At 41.3% G+C, this 21,427-nt stretch overlaps 1 protein-coding gene across 4 annotated transcripts in view; it reads left to right on the forward strand.

The window, feature by feature from the left end:
- FMN1 (formin 1) overlaps window positions 1-21,427 on the forward strand; it is a 488,195-nt gene that overhangs the window by 457,488 nt on the left and 9,280 nt on the right. For all 4 annotated transcript variants that reach the window (XM_060419038.1, XM_042252230.2, XM_004010422.5 and 1 more), the window contains one exon: window positions 21,233-21,317. In XM_060419038.1, coding sequence (XP_060275021.1) covers window positions 21,233-21,317 — 85 coding nt within the window. The remainder of the gene's footprint in view (window positions 1-21,232; window positions 21,318-21,427) is intronic.

Raw genomic sequence — 21,427 nt, forward strand, 5'->3', positions numbered from 1 at the left:
TGACTCTTTGTGACCCCATGGACCCTAGCCCACCAGGCTTCTCTGTCCATGGAATTCTCCACACAAGAATACTGGAGTGGGTAGCCATTTCCTTCTCCAGGAAATCTACCCAACCCAGGGATCGAACCTGGGTCTCCCACATTGCAGGCAGATTCTTTACTGTCTGAACCACCCAGGAAGCCCTGATTTCTGTTACTAAAGAGAGCAGGAGAAATGAATGTTGAGACCACTGGCAGACTTGGCCACCTTTCCCATTTGTGGAATCAAGCAGCTGACTTCTTGCCACTACTAGCTTTTGACACTGATGCTCGTTTCTTCCATCTTGAAGGTGGTCTGAGGGTATTCTGGGGCTCCATCTGCCAAGTGCCGACCCTTCTTCCATCTCCTTCATCAGCTCCTCTTTTTCTTCTGTGGATCTTCCCCAGGGTTCGGATCTCTGTTCCTCTTTTCTTCTTTGTACTCTGTCCCTAGTTAATCCCAATAATTCTCACAACTTCATTGATTACCTCTTTGCCCAGTCCTCTTACCCAGAACCAAACTTAGTTCTAAGTCTTGGACTCAAATCTCCTACTTCACACTGAGCATTTCCACAGGCTGCCCAGCCTTCATCTGCAATTCAGTATGCCTACTCCTCTGAGGCTCCCTTTCTTTGGTTAGGGAACAAATTCATTTCCCTCTCCATCTCCCACTAGTTCAGTGGCAGGCTGGAGACTGGAATCGTATTAATGCTACAAGATTCAATTTCCACCCATTGCAAACTTCTCAGCTCTGCCTCCTCGGTGGCTTCTTTTCCACCCTGTTTTCTCAGTGACTTTGCCCTAGTTCAGGACCTTCTGTCTCCCTGGATTACTGCTACATCCTCTGACTCGCCTCTCTGCCTGTAGTTTCTCTATTTCCTCTTCCTTGGCGCTTAATATTGTATCCAGTTATCTTTTTAAAACAGAATTTAGACCATATCTATTTCTTTTTATTTATACTTAGTTGTAACATATATATTTTTAACTTTTTGTATTGGGGAATAACTGATTAACAATGTTGAATCCGCATCTGTTTCCTTAAACATACTCCTATTTAAGCATATTCTGTTCTGAAATAAAAGGAAGAAAATCAGCCATGATTGGTTCTTATATGTATTAACTTTGGGAGCCTTACAACAGCCCTGAAAAGGTATATTACTGTCGTACAGCTAAGCAGAGGAGAGAGTAAATGAATTGTCAGCATCACAGTTTCACTCCTAAGGTACAGGATGGGGATAAGAACCTAGGTCTTATGTGACAACTAAAGCTTGAGCTCTTTAAATAATTCCATATTTCTCCCAACTTAGAGCATGAGTGTCCAAAAACTTACCTTAGCCTATTTTCCAGCCTCATTTCCCGTACCCTCATCTGCCTCATTCAGGGGCAGGGGGCTAGGGAGCACTTCGGGAAGATGGTTAGCCATCAAAAGGGCCACCCTCTGCAAAAGTTGTAGAAGAGATTCAGAAGCCTGTATGGGAATGCTGGATATCAGTCACTTCCAAATTTGGCACGTCTTCTAAATCACCTAGAGAGCTTTGTCAGATCTACCAAATCAGAATCCCAGAGGGACAGAACCTAGGGACTTGCCATTTTAGAGAGGACGAGCAAGAACACAGTTTGTGTTTGGTTGCTTCAGTAAATGCCTTGGCTTCATCCCCTGATGAAATCTGTCAGGTCAGCTTTGGAGATGGGAGGAAGAAGTTCATATTCCCAGGGAGTCCCACTATGTTCAATCAATCCCTTAACATAAACGTGCACCACTTAATCAGCTTGATTTAAGCACATATTTTTAAAATATCTGTTCCTTCTCAAGTGCTCTGAAGCTTCCTATTCTGAAAGAATTTAACCTGGTGATCACATCATGCCTCCTTCATAAAGCTTTCTCTGATCTCTGTGAGCTATCTTTCCTCCAAACTTTGGGAGGGAGGAAAGAGATGGTTACTGTCTCTTTAATTTGGGTATTAGTGATTTCTTTTCCATTCATTTTGTTATAGACATTTTCCCCTCAAATAAATCATAAGCCCTAAAAGACAATGGAGAAGGGAATGGCAATCCACTCCAGTATTTTTGCCCGGAGAATTCCATGGACAGAGGAGCCTGGCAGGCTACAGTCCACCGGGTCTCAGAGTCAGACATGACTGAGTGACTAACACACACAGAAGACAAGAGCAATGCGTCCATACTTATTTGTTCTCTCTTAAGTCTCTCGCTCAGTCACGTCCGACTCTTTGTGACCTCATGGACTGTAGCCCACCAGGCTCCTCCGTCCATGGGATTCTCCAGGCAAGAATACTGGAGTGGGTTGCCATTTCCTTCTCCAGGGGATCTTCCCCACACAGGGATCGAACCCAGGTCTCTCGCATTACAGGCAGACGCTTTAACCTCCGAGCCACCAGGGAAGCCCCTGTTCTCTCTTTGGCGTCTTCTATTCCCTCATATATAGCGAGTGCTCAATTAATATTTGTTGAACAAATAAACAATCACTGTGTTTTCGTTTGGCATGTTGAAATTGATTACAAAATTTGCTGTCGACTGCTGATAGATGAGAGATCTTATTTATTTAGGCTTAGGTGGTAGAATTCCCCAAACATATCCCATATGGGTTGCTTTTGCTCAAGTATCTAAAATCTTTATAGCTTGGTTAAAGAGGATAGACATGTTCAAAACAAGAAAGACTAGTTATTAGGGTAAAACAATCACCTTCTCTGTTCTTGACTGTATTACTTTCAATTTGTCTTAAAAAAAAAAAAAAAGAAAAACTAGAAAAAAAAAAAAAGGAAGTGAAGATCTTTAGGATTCATGGCTGTGCCAAGCCTCAAACCTATTTAGAGCTCACATAAGAACCTTTGAGAGCATCTGTCCACACTCTATTTCCCTAGCTTGGCAGACAGCAATGGAAACCCAAAGTAAATCTCCTTCATTCAGCTAGAATATTTCTAAATTGCTTATCTGTAGGACTCCTGACAGCTCCTGCCTTGGGCAGAGAATGGATGGAATGGGGGGCTGCCTGGGTAGTATAATTTGAGGGGCGCCAGAAAGACTGCCTGCTCCACCCAATCTCCCCTGCTTCCTCCCCTTTTTGTTTTAGTCACCCCTGCAAACAGGCTCTGATCAGTTCCAGTTTTTGGTGAGACTCAGTTGGTGGTAAAGGTTTCAAAACCAAAGGAGGAGGGGACATCTACAAGCACATGCATGTCTTCATTATCAGGATTGGAAATGTCTTCCAAGGACTAGCAGTGCATTGCAATTAAACTTGCAGATTTATGTCCCAGGGCCGGTTTGAGTTTCCAAGCTGTCTCCCAGACGCCTCTCCCTGAACAAGGAAACACAATGCTGTTACCTTTCACTCTGCACCTAAATCACCCCAGCGGCTCAGGGTGTTTCGTCTACCAAGTGCAGAGTGATTGGCTTTAACTGATCATTGCATTCCAATGCAAGTCCAGGACCCCCCTACTTCCACTCCCCTGTGTCTTGGGGGAGACACTTTGCAAACGGAAGCGGCCTTTGTTCTGCAATTAATCATTTGAAGTCAAAGTGTGTTTGGGTACTACTAGTGATAACCCACAAAAGCTATCAAGTGACTGATTGTGTAGCTGGTGAAATGCGGTGTCTAGGAGGACTTCCTTCATTGTAAATAGAAAAATATCTTAGGAATGAGGTAGAGAAAGTTGTCAAATGTAGGAAGTGGAAGTGATGGGCTAATTTATCATGGAATCACTGAGAGGCTAGGTTCTGATGTGTAAGGAGCTGTCTTTAAAGTCTAAGACCTGCCTTACTTTCTGGCTGGTCTGCTTTACCATGGCTGCTAGTGAGACTGGCCTGGGGACCATGGAGATAGAAGGGTTAGTCAAGGTCAGTGGTCAGACTCTGAAGAGGGAATAAGCATAGAAGAGTATGTGCCTGTCCCACGTCTGTAGCCCTGCTCGCCTGCCTGAGATAAATGATTTTGAGGCTACCCTTTATTTCATATGAGTTCCTAGTTCCCTGGTGGCTCAGACGGTAAAAGCGTCTGCCTATAATGCGGGAGACCCAGGTTCGATCCCTGAGTTGGGAAGATCCCCTGGAGAAGGAAATGGCAGCCCACTCCAGTATTCTTGCCTGGAAAATCCCATGGACAGAGGAGCCTGGAGGGCTCTAGTCCAAGGGGTTGCAAAGGGTCGGACACGACTGAGCGACTTCACTTTGACTTACTTTCATTATTTCATATTGTCTGTGGCTGTATTCTTGGAGTTTTATTTTCTTACCCTTCGGAAACATTCCACATAGACGAGTTCATGATGTTGCCATCAGCTGCTGTAGTGAGGGAGAAATGTCTGTTTACATTGAGGAGATGATGAGTTTAATCTTTGTGTTGTAGGTTTTTTTTTTTTTAATTGAAGTATATTTGATTTACAATATCATGTTAGTTTCAGGTAGAGTGTGCTTCAGTTATACATATATTGTATTTTTGGTTCTTTACTGAAAATAAAGAGTGACTTTATTTCATTGGCTTTTATAACTATTATCTCTGTGTAGTAGTTTTATCAAGAATTCAGAAACACACTTCATGGAGTGTTCTCAAGGCAGGTAGAAATAAGGGCAGTTCCTACAACCCCTACGCGGATTTCCCCAATTGTACTTACTTATTTAGAACCCAAGCTGGACCTTTGCCCTCTCCTCCTCCCCCAACCCACCGTGTGGAGAGATGTCCTGACTCAGTGAACTGAGGACAGTACCTATGGACACTTGAGGAGTATCAAAAGATGTAGAGAAATCCCACAGAGTGCCCATAAGCTAAGCTAAGCTAAGTCACTTCAGTCATGTCCGACTCTGTGCGACCCCATAGATGGCAGCCCACCAGGCTCCCCCGTCCCTGGGATTCTCCAGGCAAGAACACTGGAGTGGGTTGCCATTTCCTTCTCCAATGCAGGAAAGTGAAAAGTGAAAGTGAAGTCGCTCAGTCGAGTCCGACTCTTTGCGACCTCATGGACCGCAGCCCACCAGGCTCCTCCATCCATGGGATTTTCCAGGCAAGAGTACTGGAAAAGAGTACTACCATTGCCTTCTCCGCAGAGTGCCCATACCTTCCTTCTAATGTCCAGGATACTAGGCAGTGGCTGGAAGGATAGCTTGACAGAGCAACACCGAAAATCATGTTAAAAACAATCCCTATGATGTTAATACCATCTGTGCTGCAGGGAAGCCTAATGAGGAAAATATCAGGATGTTGCCCTCAACCTTCTCCATCTAAAGTACCAGAAACTATGTGCAACTGAATTTTCTTAAGCAATCAAGCCACTCCCAGGCTTCCCCAAAGTCTCTTTGAATAGTATTCTTTGCTCCTTGACCTGACGCTACTTAGTACAAGGCTGCAAGGAGATCATGGCAGGGGAGTGAATAATCTGTTGGTATTTCATCTCTGCAGCTTCTTATAGTGTCTCTTGTTTTTTTCTCCTAAAGGGAAACCATAAATATAGCTCTTTATTATAATAACACTTTACTTAAAGAAGAAGGTGTCCCTAATAATGACTGGTAAGGCCAACCCACCTTGGGAAGCCAGACTGGCAAGACATTTATTTAGAAGCATGATCTTCAGTAGGTGCCAATACCTTTTCCATCCCACAAAAACCTTATCCACCCTTCAAAGAGGTCCAGGCTGAAATTTACGAGGCCACAGACAAGGGAATGTTTTTCTCACGTTCCTTTGCTGATCATGTTCTTCTGTGTATTTCAGAATAGCCACCAGAATGAAGAGCTCTCATACTTGGTAGATTCTGGTTCACATGTTTTTGAAGTTTAGCATAAGCCTAGTGACATAGTTGTTTGGACCTTTAGTTTTTATTATCCTGTCTTTCTGGGTGTTATTCACGGCAGCACACTGACTCAGACACCCATTACTACACATACTGGCGCTCAGAGCCTGCTGTGTTCCCTTTCTAGACTATTTTGACCTCTTTAGTGATGAATGATATTAAGTCTTGTTTAAACAGGTTTACTTTACAGCTGGTCAGATTTCATGCTTTTACCAACATGCATTTCAATTTCATGAACTATGTTCCTGTAATGCCGCTCTTTTCTTTGCCTTCATCCACCCATGTTCCCAAAGCCATTGACTTTGAAAATCTTCAGTGAGGATGTGTAGATGGTGTGGGTCATGCAGTGGTTAATGTTTCTAGGTCACACCATCCTGGATGGATAACAGAGCTTCCTCTTTGAAGCTAGCGGCACTATAAGTAAAACTGTACCCCTGTAATCCTGCATCACTTCCTCAGTCCCATTGTTAACATTACAAGAGTTGAATGAGTTATTAACAAGTATGTCCTGCTAATATAACCAGACTATCTATTTTCTACTTGCTGAAATGAATTCATCATCATCATTTAGAGAATTTCTAACAAATCGCACCAACAAGTGTTTAAAACAAAATGGTAATTTGTGGGAGCCATCTACCTGTTTTTTTTCATTCTTTTGGAGCAGTTCTAGGTTTTCAACAAAATTGAGAGATAGGTGGATTTCCTACAGAGATTTCCCGTGTATTCTCCTGTCCCCACACATGCATAGCTTCCTCCATTATCAACGTCACTCATCATAATGACATTTTTTTTTTTTTTTTACCAAAGATGAATATATTGACACACCATAACTACCCAGAGTCCATAGTTTTTAGCTTAGGTCTCACCAGTAGTGTTGTCCATTTTCTGAGTTTTGACAAATTGTGTAGTAATATAATCTATTATAACATCTGACATCATACAGAGTGCTTTTCACTGTGCTAAAACTCCTCTGTGCTTTGTCTATTCAGATCTTCTTGCCCCACAGCCACTCATCTTTTTATTGTCTCCATGGTTTTGCCTTTTCTGGAACATTTACTCATTTTTAAGTACTGAAATTAACCCCACTCTTTAGAGTGTAGATTTCAACCTAAGCTATGATTTGAGATCAGTTATGTCCAGACACCAGTGAGTTGCCCATGTGACTTTTTAAATTAAAAATATAACCTAGGTTTATACATAAGACTTATTCAGAGGTTAATAGGCTGACAGTCTTGTTACAATTCAGACAGTTATTTGTAATGGGAAAGAAAGGAAATAGAGAAGTACAGATGACCCAAAGAAAATGTTAATTGCAGTCAATTAAATTGGAAGGAATCTTAGGGTATGATCTATTGGATTCATTTCATCTCCAGTCTAAGGTATTAAGAGCAAAGGAAGTGAACAGAAATTGGAAAGTAGAATAGGGCTGAAATCAGGAAGATCAGGTAAATTTTCCAGCACAAAAACACAAAGAAAATGAATCATAATGAAATGTAATGTCTTTATTACAGGGAAGTAAGTGGATGCTCCCATGGGCACTTAATTTTCCCACACTTCAGCTCCTCTGAATCTGTCCCCACAATGCCTGTCTGTGAGTCTTTGTCAGAGGCTGTTGATCTTCCAGGCTTAGAACATTTCTGGAAAGTATCAAGCAGGGGAGAGTGCAGAACTGGCTGTGTTTTGATTTTTAAAGCTTTGATATTTTATTAAAGCCCCAAAGCTGGAATCTGGTGTCTGTGGCTGTCAGAAGAATCATTCTTTGGAGAGGCCTTGTCTTCTTAAGCAGCTCTTTATCTCCCAGAGATCCCTAGACAGTTCTTGAGGAAGAAGACTTCTCTTGGCTCTCATTCTCCTGGACAAGAAGGTCGTTTTTTTCCCCTTCTCCCAGGAGATTCAGTGGGTTCCACTGAGTTCCATACATTAGGGTTTTCCAACTTTTCATTTTTTTAAGAGCTTTTTCATTTTTTATACAAATGAAAACATTCATGGAACCTCAATATATTAAATACAATTTTCTGGTTGAAGCAGTCTTGCAAATGCTTGGGTTAAGAGAATCCTTAACTTTTCCTTCTTTTCCTGAGGCACCTTTGCTGAGTTTTAAGGTATTTTGGAAAACTGTTTGGAAAGGCTGCCCTAAGTCATTGGTTATTCCATTAGTGACATGGAGTATGAAACAGCCTAACACTCTACCCCATCTTCTGTATCTCATTTACTTCTTGGTTGGCTAGTATGCCCAATCCCTATGGTTAAAAATGAAGGCACATCTGTTACTATAAAGTTCAGGACGATTTTAGTGTGTTCTGCCTTGTACGTTGTGAACCAATGAAAAATTAGATGCCAAAAGAATAAAGACATCTTCAGTCTCACGGAAGTCTGGGTTCTGAGTTGGTTTCATTCAGCTGTAGGAATACACATCTAGCCTGTAGAAACTCCAAAGTATGCCCAGTTTTAAGATCTCCCAGAAAAGGAGGCTGTAGTGTGGAGAATCTGAGCCTTTGAATGGAAAGACATATCACTGTTTGGAATGCAGTTCCCTCAACTGCCTTGTGATCCCAGCTGTCTGATGGGTTAAAGAAAAAGTGTGAAATTGTCCATTATTCAGATCTTTTCATTTAGGATGGGAGTAATATTTTCTTGGCACTTTCTACATGGAAGCAGAATTTCCTCTGCAACCAAGGAGTAGAAACAGAACTCCCTCCCCAACTATCCAAGGTTGTGAATTATTTCTATGGAATTAAGACTGAGCAGGACTGTCAGAGGACACATGTCACCGCCCTGTCTCATAGTCACATCTTTCCCCAGTAACCTTTGACAGCAACTGAAATTTACTGGGGCCCTCAATAAGTCTCTAGAGATACATTATAACAAGAAGGAAGTAAAGGTTTTCAAAAATCAATTTTTCTAAAGCATTTGTAAATTCAAAGTAGTTCTTTTCTTTCTCTAACTTGTTTGTATGTTTTTCTCCCTATATTTCAGATTTTTTTAAGAGGATGTGAGATGTAATCTTTGAAATCAAGTCTAGGTATTCTCCTATGAGTAATCATGAGCAACTGTGTGTGATAGTGTAAATATTTAGACAAGAAACAAAAATAGAACCAAGATCTAGGCCAGGACCAAAAATAAGTCCATGAGCAGTGGAGCCAGGGAGATTAGAAATTGTCTAACCAGTTCTTTGACTGAATGCAAAAAAGTTATTACCTCGTAAGTGAGAAAGGCAGATGCCAGACTTGGGAATAGTTGTATAACCTCACGGAGCCTCAATCACCTTGGGGACAAAACAGTGTGATACTTTCAGGAATCCTGGAATGTGTACACAATCTGATATGTATCAATATTTAGCACATTTGGGTGGCCTTGAGCATCCTTTCCTTTTCCGTATGTAGGCCCCAACCAGCTAGATTTACTGGAGCTAGATTTTTAAATGCTTTTATGTGTTATTTTCTTCCCCAAAGCTAAATGCAGAAAATAATTTTTCTACAACTTTTGAGTATTTATTAAACAGTTAGGCTTGTTTAAGGAAGGGGGTAAAAACTGTCAGTGCGAGTCATTTGTCACCTAGACATTTGCTAAGAGCTGACTGGCGCATGGCACTGCTAAGTGTGGGATCAGGGAGGACACTCAGATATGCAGAAGGCATAATGACTGTCCTCAAGTGGTTCCAGTAGTTTAAGGGAAATAAGACACCTCTACAGTCCTGAGAGGAAAAGTTCCTAAGTGCCTTAAGAGAGGGGCAAAGTGCCCCTTTGCTTGAGAAAAGAGCAATTACTTCTGACTAAGAGAGATGAAGGAAGCTTTCATGACACTGGCACTTAAGCCGGGACTAGAAGAATGGGAAGAATTTGAACACATGGAAGTGAGTGAAAAAGTCATGGAGGGAACAGTCAGAGCAAGATGCAGGGGAGAGAAGAGCCTTGGTACAAAGAAGAGTGAGAAGTTTGGCCAGGACAGGAACACATGGAGTGAAGCGAAGTGAAGGAAAGGATGCTTGATAAGGAATCGTAGATAATATGTCTCTTCAGTTTTCATAGCAATTGTGCTCTTTAGGTGTGATATTATTTCCACTTACAAAAAATTTTTTTTTGGCCCGCTAGATCTTAGTTTCCCAACCAGGGATCAAAACTGCACCCCCTGCAGCAGAAGGCCCAAGTCTTAACCACTGGTCCTCCAGGGAAGTCCCTATTTCCACTTTTAACAGATGAGGAAATTGAGGCTCTAAAGGGTTAAGTGATTTGCCCAGGGATAGTATTAAATTAGATCTGGGTCTGAAAAGGTAAGATAGACCAGTAAACTACATTTAAAACAGGAGGAGTGTTGAGTGTCAGAGTAAGGAATTTTCTCGATCCTATACTGTAGTTCTGGCTTCCCTGGTGGCTCAGGGATAAAGAATCCACCTGCCAGTGCAGGAGATGCAGGTTTGATCCCTGGAGAAGGAAACGGCAACCCACTCCAGTATTCTTGACGTGAGAATTCCATGGACAGAGGAGCCTGGCAAACATCAGTCCTTGGGGTCATAAGGACTTAGTGACTAAACAACAGCAGCAACATACTATGGTTCAAGCGTCAGCGAGCTACTGCCTGTGGGCCAAATCTGCCTCACAGCCAGCTTTTGTAAATAAGTTTCTTAGAATGCAGCATTGCACTGCCGTTCAGTTGCATCATTGTAGGGCTCCTTTCACGCTACAACAACAGTGTAGTCCCAGAGACCCTATGGCTCACAAAGTCTAAAATATTGACTCTCTGGCTCTTTACAGGAAACCTTTGCTACCCTGGCTGTGGGCATCACTGAGACTTTTTTGAGAAGGGCAATGACATTCTTAGAGTGATGTGTTATTCATTGATATCATTTTCATCAGTAGGATGCATCAGAGGGAACTAGATAATTTCAAAGACTATTTTAGTAATCTAGGCCCTCACCCCTGTGTTCTCAAACTATCACAGTAGCCTTCCAGCAAGTTTCTGACCAAAACTTGGAAGCTGAGAGAGTCCAGGCAGGCAGCAAAAATGACTGAAGTGTGCCAGGTACGTGCAAACAAGCTGGTAGCTGGCAGCACCTCACAGCCTCAGGGCCGAGCACAGGACGGGCAGTGATGGCCAGTGCTGCAGACTGAGCTGTGGTCACAGTCAGATGCTGCTCAGTGTTACAGTACCTTCTAGTTCTCTAAGGGAGGCCAGAACTTTGGATTCTATGTGAAGTCTCTGCATTACCCACGCTAGCTCACATTTGTTTAACCCGCCTGGAGTTGATGGAAACTGGATTTACATTGGTTTAAATCCCCCTTGGCCAATCACACTGCTGGCCTCTTCTCTTCAGTTCATTCCCACGTGATTACCAGAACACTGATGTTGCAGTGAGCTTAGTATGATCAGTGACAGCAGCTGCTGTCACTTCTTCAGCAGGTATAGGACACTTTGACCAGAGTTTTTAAAGGACATTTTTGAGAGACAGACAGGCAACTGACCAACTGACTGACCAACCAATTATCCAAAAAAAAAAAAAATCGATCTCTTGTCAGGTCAAGGCAGTTTTCAAGACCTTCCTACATGCTCTGTTATGACAATGTATATAACATAGCCAGCTGGTCAGAATTTTTAAGTGTTTGTCTCTTAGCATGCATGTATAGGTTTCATGTCATATGATACAAAAACTATTGACAAATAGCCTTGCCCTCCACCATTAACATTGCCCTCTAATGGAAGGGCTATCTAGAGAATCTCATGAGAACTTGTTGGTCTGTATTTTGCGGGATTGGCTTTGACCATTGTTGTTGTTGTTGGACATGACACTCAGTCTTGTCCAACTCTGTGAATCCATGGACTACAGCACACAGGACTCCCTGTCCATCACCAGAGCTGGCTCAAACTCACGTCCGTTAAGTCAGTGATGCCATCCAACCATCTCATCCTCTGTTGTTCGCTTCTCCTGTCTTCTATCTTTCCCAGCATCAGAGGTTTTTCCTGTGAGTCAGTTCTTTGCATCAAGTAGCCAAAGTATTCTAGCTTTAGCTTCAGCGTCAGTCCTTGTAATGAATATTCAGGACTGATTTCCTTTAGAATGGACTGGTTTGATCTCCTTGCAGTCCAAGGGACTCTTTAAGAGTCTTCTCCAACACCACAGTTCAAAAGCATCAGTTCTTAGGTGCTCTGTCTTCTTTATGGTCCAGCTCTCACATCCATACATGACTACTGGGGAAAAAAATTGTAGCTTTGACTGTACAGTCCTTTGTCAGCAAAGTAATGTCCCTGCTCTTTAATATTCCATCTAGGTAGTCATAGCTTTTCTTCCAAGGAGCAAGCGTCTTAATTTCATGGCTGCAGTCACCATCTGCAGTGATTTTGGAGCCCAAGAAAATAAAGTCTGTCACTATTCCATTGTCTCTCCATCTGTTTGCCTTGAAGTGATGGGACCCAATGCCATGATCTTCGTTTTTTGAATGTTGAGTTTTAAGCCAGCTTTTTCACTCTCCTCTTTCACTTTCATCAAGAGGCTCTTTAGTTCCTCTTTGCTTTTTGCCATAAGTGTGGGAGCATTGAGCATTGAGCATTGGTGATATTATGGTGAGAGAAAGTGACTTTATATTTTCATGCGCCAGAATGGGCTTGAATATTTTCCCCATAACCATTCTTGAGACCTAAGTTTTTATAGTTTGGAGGTTAATGACTTATAATGATTTATTAATTCATTAATTCAGTTTATGGTCACATACTATATGCCATTTTACAGGGTAAAATGTGAAGGAAAGAAGGTGAAGTCCTATCCCCTGCTTTTGAGAAGCTCTGGTCTTGTGTAACAGCAGGTGCATAACATGATTACAACACAGTGAAATAAATTAACCTTGACAGGAGGTATGAACTTTATCCAACCAGCTTTCTTTCTTTATGTAATAAATGTGCCGTGGAAAAAAATGATTGGAAAACATTCTGTTTTATTAATACAATAACCTTAAATGTCCTAGAAAGTCTTAGACGGGACCAACCTTATAATTTATAGGGCTCTTTGTTCAAAAACTGGGGATCTCAAGAACGTGGTGGGAGTGCATTAAATGAAGAAGCCCCATGCAACTGTGCACGTGTGTGCCCAGGCAGCCTCGAGGGCTCAGCAAAACCTTCAGATGAGCAGTATTTTAAGGAAGTAAAGGATTTTTTAAAAAATTTGTTCTGTAGGTCTCTTTACGGCATGTAAATGTGTGCCAGCCTCTGTATCAAGGGCTAGGAACACAGCAATAAAAATGATAGCCACCGTCTCTACCTTCATGTATCTTATTGTCTAGCCTAGAGATTTGTATGTGATAATTTTCCTTAATTGCCCCATTGTGTCTTAATTACATTCTCAGAAAAGTATTTACATGGCCAGTAAGTCTTGCTTTTTCTTTATACTTTTAATTATATAGAACACTTTGAAAATATAATCCTTCCATGTATAAATATAGAATTTTCCTATAAGGAACAAATATTATTTTGGTTATGAGATAAACAAGGTTAATGTGAAAAAAATATATTTACTCACAAAGTCTATAATTTGAAATGTAAATTTTATTTATGATACTTACATCAGAGAAACTTGGGGAAATTATGAGGAAATAGATTCAATCTTCTTTTGAAGTTGAAATAGTTTCTTATTTATTTATCTGGAAAAGGTCAGTTTTCATTGCAATCCCAAAGAAAGGCAATGCTAAAGAATATTCAAACTGCTGCACAGTTGCACTCGTCTCACACACTAGCAAAGTAATGCTCAAAATTCTCCAAGCCAGGCTTCAACAGTACGTGAACCATGAACTCAGAGATCACATTGCCAACATCCACTGGATCATCAAAAAGGCAAGAAAGTTCCATAAAAATATCTACTTCTGCTTTATTGACTACACCAAAGCCTTTGACTGTGTGGATCACAACAGACTGTGGAAAATTCTTCAAGAGATGGGAATACCAGACCACCTTACCTGCCTCCTGAGAAATCTGTATGCAGGTCAAGAAGCAACAGTTAGAACCAGACATGGAACACAGACTGGTTCCAAATCAGGAAAGGAGTGCATCTGTCACCCTGCTTATTTAACTTATATGCAGAGTGCATCATGCGAGATGCCGGGCTGAATGAAGCACAAGCTGGAATCAAGACTGCCATGAGAAATAAGAGTAACCTCAGATATGCAAATGACACTACCCTTATGGCAGAAAGCAAAGAGGAACTAAAGAGCCTCTTGATGAAAGTGAAAAAGAGTGAAAAAGTTCACTTAAAGCTCAACATTCAGAAAACTAGGATCGTGGCATCCAGTCCCATCACTTCATGGCAAATAGATGGGGAAACAGTGGCTGACTTTATTTTCTTGGGTTCCAAAATCACTACAGATGGTGATTGCAGCCATGAAATTAAAAGACACTTACTCCTTGGAAGGAAAGTTATGACCAACCTAGACAGCATATTAAAAAGCAGAGACATTACTTTGCCAACTTAGTCAAATCTATGGTTTTTCCAGTAATCATGTATGGATATGAGAGTGGGACTATAAAGAAAGCTGAGTGTGAAAGAATTGGTGCTTTTGAACTGTGGTGTTGGAGAAGACTCTTGAAGAGTCCCTTGGACTGCAAGGAGATCCAACCAGTCCATCCTAAAGGAGATCAGTCCTGGGTGTTCATTGGAAGGACTAATGTTGAAGCTGAAACTCCAGTCCTTTGGCCACCTGATGCGAAGAGCAGACTCATTGGAAAAGACCCTGATGCTGGGAAAGATTGAAGGCGGGAGAAAAAGGGAACAACAGAGGATGAGATGGTTGGATGGCATCACTGACTCGATGGAGTTGAGTTTGAGTAAGCTCCAGAAGTTGATAATGGACAGAGAGGCCTGGCATGCTGCAGTTCATGGGGTCACAAAGAGTCAGACACAACTGAGCAGAACTGAACTGATTTATTTGGTTGAGAAACGTATGTCATGTCTCCATCAAAGTATAGCTTCTCATTATGACTTTTAAAATTTGTGTTCAGATCAGAAAAAGTTGAGGTGAGTTCCTTGGTTTGCTGAATCTCTGGATAATAGCATTAGTTGATTCAGTTTGCTTTCAGAACACATGTAAATAATATTATTGCAAGATAGTATTTAGCCAGCAGCTCCATTAGTATTATTTATAGTCAGAAACTGTTGTCATGCATTCTTCAGGAGTTGCTTTATCTCTGTGATGGAAGATTCCATTATGCCTATCCTTTATTAGATGTTCAGTTCGGTGGCTCAGTCATGTCTGACTCTTTGCAATCCCATGGACTGCGGCATGCCAGGCCTCCCTGTCCATCACCAACTCCCAGAGTTTACTCAAATTCATGTCAATTGAGTCAGTAATACCATCCAACCATCTCATCCTCTGTTGCCCCCTTCTCCTCCTGTCTGTACCAGCATCAGGGTCTTTTCCAGTGAGTCGGCTCTTTGCATCAAGTGGCCAAAGTATTAGAGCTTCAGCTTCGGCATCAGTCCTTCCAATGAATATTCAGGACTGATTTCCTTTAGGATTGACTGATTAGATCTTGCAGTCCAAGGGACTCTCAAGAGTCTTCTCCAACACCGCAGTTCAGAAGCAACAATTCTTTGGCACTCAGCCTTCTTTATGGCCCAACTCTCATCCATACATGACTATTGGAAAAATCATAGCTTTCACTATATGGAGCTTTGTCAGCAAAGCGATGTCTCTGCTTTTTAATACACTATCTAGGTTTTTCATAACTTTTCTTCCACAGAGCAAGCATCTTTTAATTTCATGGCTGCAGTCACTGTCTGCAGTGATTTTGGAGCACCAAAAAACAAAGTCTACCACTGTTTCCATTTTTTTCTCCATCTATTTTCCATGAAGTGATAGGACTGGATGTCATGATCTTAGCTTTTTAAATGTTGAATTTTAAGCCAATTTTTCGTTCTCCTCTTTCACCTTCATCAAGAGGCTCTTTTGTTCCTCTTCACTTTCTGCCATTAGGGTGGTGCTACTGCTACTGCTAAGTCACTTCAGTCGTGTCCGACTCTGTACGACTCTGTAGACGGCAGCCCACCAGGCGCCCCGTCCCCGGGACTCTCCAGGCAAGAACACAGGAGTGGGTTGCCATTTCCTTCTCCAATGCATGAAAGTGAAAAGTGAAAGTGAAGTTGCTCAGTCGTGTCTGACTCTTTGCAACCCCATGGACTGCAGCCTATCAGGCTCCTCAGTCCATGGGATTTTTATCATCTGCATATCTGAGGTTATTGATATTTCTCCTGGAAATCTTGATTCCAGCTTGTGATTCATCCAGCCGGGTATTTTTCTTGATGTACTCTGCATATAAGTTAAATAAGCAGGGTGATGATATACAGCCTTGACATACTCCTTTCATGATTTTGAACCAGTCCATTGTTCCATGTCCAGTTCTAACTGTTAATTCTTGTCCTGCATACAGGTTTCTCACGAGGCAGGTAAGGTGGTTTGGTATTCCCATCTCTGGAAGAATTTTCCACAGTTTGTTGTGATCCACACAGTCAAAGGCTTTAGCATAGTCAATGAAGCAGAAGTTTTTCTGGAATTCCCTTGTTTTTTCTATGATCCAACGGATGTCGGCAGTTTGATCTAGATATGTTAATTAATTTAATCCTCACAGTAACACCATGTAATTAATGTTAGGTATATATGATTGTTGTTTTTTTGTTTGTTTGGGGGCTTCCCTGTGTGGCTAAGGCTGTAAAGAATCTGCCTTCAATGCACAATACCCAGGTTTGATCTCTGAGTTGGGAAGATCCTGAAGAAAAGAATGGCTGTGCCCTCCAGTATTCTTGCCTGGAGAATTCCATGGACAGAGGAGCCCAGTGGGCTGTAGTCCATGGGGTCGACATGACCATGCAGCTAACACACACACACACACACACACACACACACACACACGATGCATATGTATATCATGCCATTTTATATATAAAGAAACTGAAAGTTGATTAACTCACTTCAAGTTGTCTAATAACTGGCAGAGTTGGAGTTAAAATCAAGCCTCACTGATGCTGAAGCTACTTTGCACCAAGCTTTGATTCTTCTCAGTCCTTTCTGATTTTCTAGAGTGCCCAGTGAAAGGGAGACATCATAATTGAATGAGAATCTTTAGAGAAAAGCAAGATAGAATCACCAAGATCGGAATTGTCCTCAGAAACCTGGGGTGTGCATGAGAACCTCCGTCTACAGAACAGTCACAGAGCAATAGGAAATGGTTAGCAGTGGGAACAGGACATTAGGTTATCTCTCTCCCAGTTTACCTAATTCCCCTTTTTCAATCACCATCTCCTGCCCCCGATACTGAGAGAACATGGAAAGTGATTGCAGAGCTACTAAGAAATATGGGAATCGAGGGAGGCAATGCTGAGCCTGGATCATGGTAAAAGGCCACTTCCAGAAGAAGAGATCAGAATTCTAAGACGAAAAGGAACTAGTTAAGCAAAAGATGACCCTCAGATTTCCTAAAAGTTAAGGAGACGCAGGAGGAATAGTAATTCCAAGCGATTCCATTGGAATTGAGATTAAAGGATGAACAATAGGTGCTTTTGTTGAAAACAAATCTTGCTGGAGAAAACCAAGGAGAGAAGGTGCTACAAGCCATGGCCTCATCTTGATTGCAGATCCCTTACTGATTGGTCTCCAATGCAGTCTGAACAGGATTTGCTCCTTCTAGTACATTCTTTTCTTATGTGAGTATGGTGACAATTACTGCTAGAAGCAGAAAAGTTTAGTAGGCAGTGTGGTATATTTGTCAGACCTATGCCAGAGCTTGTTCTCACGGCAGCTCTGCAGATGCATTTCTTGGGTTACATAATTCATTGCTCATCTTTGTCTCATTTTTCTTTTCTGATGCACAAGTCAGCATGTTGAATTCATTGAACTAACTTGTGTATGTGGGCAGAGAGGCTGGATTATGAAGTGTGTATTTCAAACAAATTGTGCAAAATTAAGTAACAAGCTAAGGCGCTCAGCCACTTCTTCAGTATTAAGCAAGTATGGGATTAGTAATGAATGAAAGATTCAGATTTGAGGCCCTGAAAAAAAGCATGTTCATTTTTTTATGTCTTTGATTTGAAGACATTTTTAAAACACAGGCATTTAGAACAAAGACATTCAAAACCATAAAATATTTTTAAAGAAATTTTTAAGTAAACATGTTAAAGATAACAACACACCCATATTCTTACCACCTAGAATTGTTAACATTTTGCCACATATTCTTAAAGATTTTATAATTGAAAATGAAATATTGTGGATAAAAATGGAATTCTGTTGACATTTGCTGTTGTTCAGTCGCTAAGTTGTGTCTGACTCTTTGCAACCCCATGGACTGCAGCACGCCAGGCTTCCCTGTCCTTCACTCTCTCTAGAAGTTTCCTCAAACTTAATGTCCATTGAGGCAGTGAAACCATCCAACCATCTCCTCCTCTGCCACCCTCGTCTCCTTTAGACATACTGCCTCCCAAAGTCATTCTCTTCTTCCATCTTTCTAGCAATAACTTCTATCATGAAATAGTCTCTTTCCAGTCTGCATATAAGTATAAATAGATGTCTACATACAGGTGCAGGCATCTGTGAACAGTCTTTTGTGGGCACTGCTCCCCAGCATTTACACAAGGTAGCATAAGGCACACACAGTAACAGGAGTAGTGAACATATGTCGCGTGATTACTCTGTGCCTGGAGCAGCACTCTCTCAGTCCTTTCAGTGACTCAGCATAGCCCGCACTGTTGCATCTCCTTTTCTAGGTGCACAGAGAGGTCACTTGCCCAGGGTCACACAGCTAATAAGTAGTGGGGCTGAGAATTAATCCCACAGTCCGGCTCTGGAGTTGAGCACTTGACCACCAGGCCAGATGGCCTCTTCACTCTCTCACCCTGCAGAGTTTGTCACTCTTTCAATATCATGTTTCCAATATCCACAATTGTCGTTCACAGATTTAGTTTCTTCATTTTCATAGGTTTACCGTATTCTGTTAAATTAATATAATATATAAGCATCACTGCACTGTGCTTGGGCTTTCCAGATGGCTCAGTGGTAAAGAATCTGCCTGCCAATACAGGAGATGCAAAGACTCCAGTTCAGTCCCTGGGTTGGGAAGATCCCCTGGAATAGGCAGTGGCAACTCACTCCAGTATTCTTGCCTGTAATATTCCATGGACAGAGGATCCTGATGGGCTACAGTCCATGGGGTCGCAAAGAGTTGGACACGACCGAGCACACACACAACACGGTGCTTAAGACCTATAAAATGCAAACAGTGAAAGTTTCTATCTCACAGCGTTGCTGGGAGAATTGAATGGCTTAATTCAAATAAAGCAGGGAGAAGGGTACCTAGCAGAGAGTAGGCACCCTGTAAATGTCAGCTGTTACTATTTGCTCTTATCATCTATCCTGTATCCTCTTGAACCTGATTATTAGGTTGTTTCAATTTTTCATTATTGCATACATTGCGACAATGAAAGCCCTGTGTCTAATTATAAAATTTTCTTTTGGGTATCTCCCTAGAAGAGGAACTGATAGCTCATAGGGTATGTATGCGTTCAGTTTCACTTGATGCTGCCGAAGCTTGCTGTGTACATTCACACACCCTCATACATGTTTTGGGTTCTATCACCCATTATTGTCCTCAATGTCAGTTGACATTCTCTGTTAGATTTGCCAATCTGATGGTTGAGAAATACTGCCTTGTTGAACTGATAAGCTGAGTAAGAAATAATGTCATGTTGTGGAATTGGGTTTTTTATAACAACTTTATTGAGCTATGATTTACATGGTGTAAAATTTACCCTTTTGAAAGTGTTCAATTTAGTGGTTTTCCATATAGTCACAAGGATCTGCAACCATCACTGATAGCTAGTTTTAGGAGAAACCCCTTATTCATTAGCAGTCACTCCCACCCCTCTACTGCCCCCAGCCCCTGGCATTGCTAATCTACTTCATGTTTCTTTTATTTGCCTACTCTGGACATTGCATATAAATGGAATCATATAATATGTGGATTTTTGTAGCTGGCTTCTTTCATTTATCTTAATGAAATGGATTTTTTAGGTTCATCCATGATATAGCTTTCATTCAGCACTTCATTCCTAAATATGGCCCAGTACTTCATTCCTTAAAATATTCTGTTGTGTTAATATACTACCATTTGCTTATTCATTTATCAGCTAATGCAAATTTGGACTGTTTCTACTTTGGCTGTTTTAAATAGTTTTAAATAATGCTGCTATAAAAATCCATATGTATATTAGTTATAGACAAATATTTTCATTTTCTTAGGTATACATATATTAATATACCAAGTAGTGGAATTGCTGGGTCATATGCTAACTGTGTGGATAAAAATGGAATTCTGTTTGATGTTTGATGTTTGTTGTTGTTCAGTCACTACGTTGTGTCTGACTCCATGGACTGCAGCACACCAGGCTTCCCTGTCCTTCACTCTCTCGAGGAGTTTCCTCAAACTTATGTCCATTGAGGCAGTGAAACCATCACTGCCAGTTTAACATTTTGCCCCAACAGTTTAACATCAGCCAGTTTAACATTTTGAAAAGCTGCCAAACTGTTTTCCAACGTGACTGTACCATTCTCTAGCTCCATCAGCAGTGTAGAAGGATTCCAGTTTCTTCACATCCTCATCTCCAATGCTTGTTATTGTCTTTCTTTTTAATTCTGTCCGTCCCTAGGGGCTAGAAGTGGTATCTCCTTGTGGTCTTGCTTTGTATTTCTCTGACTGATGATGTCGAGCATCTTTTCATGTGCTTATGAGCCATCTGTCTGTCTTTGGAGAAACATCTAGTCAAATATTTTGCTTATTTTTTAAGTTGGGTGATTTGTCTTTTTGAGTTTGTAAGCTATCCATGTAATCTGAATGTAAGTCCTTTATCAGATACATGATTTACAAGTATTTTCCCCATTCTGTAGGTTGTCTTTTGACTTTCTTGATGTGAACTGGTGGATTTTTTTTTTTTCTGTGCTACATAGCTTGCAGGATCTTAGTTCTCTAACCAGGGATTGAACCAGAGCCCCTGACAGTGAAAGCACCAAGTCCTAACCACTGGACAGCAGGGAACTCTCTGGTGGATTTTAATATTCTCAGTTTTGTATGTTTCTCCAAAATTTTAGTTTTTCAGATTGTCTTTATCCTGTCTGCTGAGTGGTTCACAAGCCAGATAGCCTTGGGGTGTGCCCTTAGAATAACAGGGAGTCCATTCAATATTCCATAGATCAGTTGTTTTGATACCCCAGAGGAGATACCCTCACAGAATCTGAATTTAATCATGAAAAGCACTAGAAAAGCCACCCTTTATATTTCAGACTGCTAACTGATGAACTTAACAGCATTTGGATTTCTATTTAACCTGACCTCTTTCTTCTTTCCTTTTTCTCCTCTTTTCTTTTCCTCCTCTCTCCTCCCCACTCCCTGTTTTGATTTCAGATTGAAAATGGCTCAGGAATCAGTCAGCAAGTTAACAGCAGAGAAGAAAGTGGAGACAAAGAAAATCAACCCCACGGCTAGTCTGGTGAGATATGTTTTTCATCACAACCTCAAGACTTTTCATTATACCTGAGGTGCACCCAGAAGTGGGCCTAAATTTAAAGGATAAAACCCAGAGGGATGAGTAGTATACAT

The sequence above is a fragment of the Ovis aries genome, chromosome 7 (assembly GCF_016772045.2).
Source record: "Ovis aries strain OAR_USU_Benz2616 breed Rambouillet chromosome 7, ARS-UI_Ramb_v3.0, whole genome shotgun sequence".
Classification (NCBI taxonomy): Eukaryota; Metazoa; Chordata; class Mammalia; order Artiodactyla; family Bovidae; genus Ovis; species Ovis aries.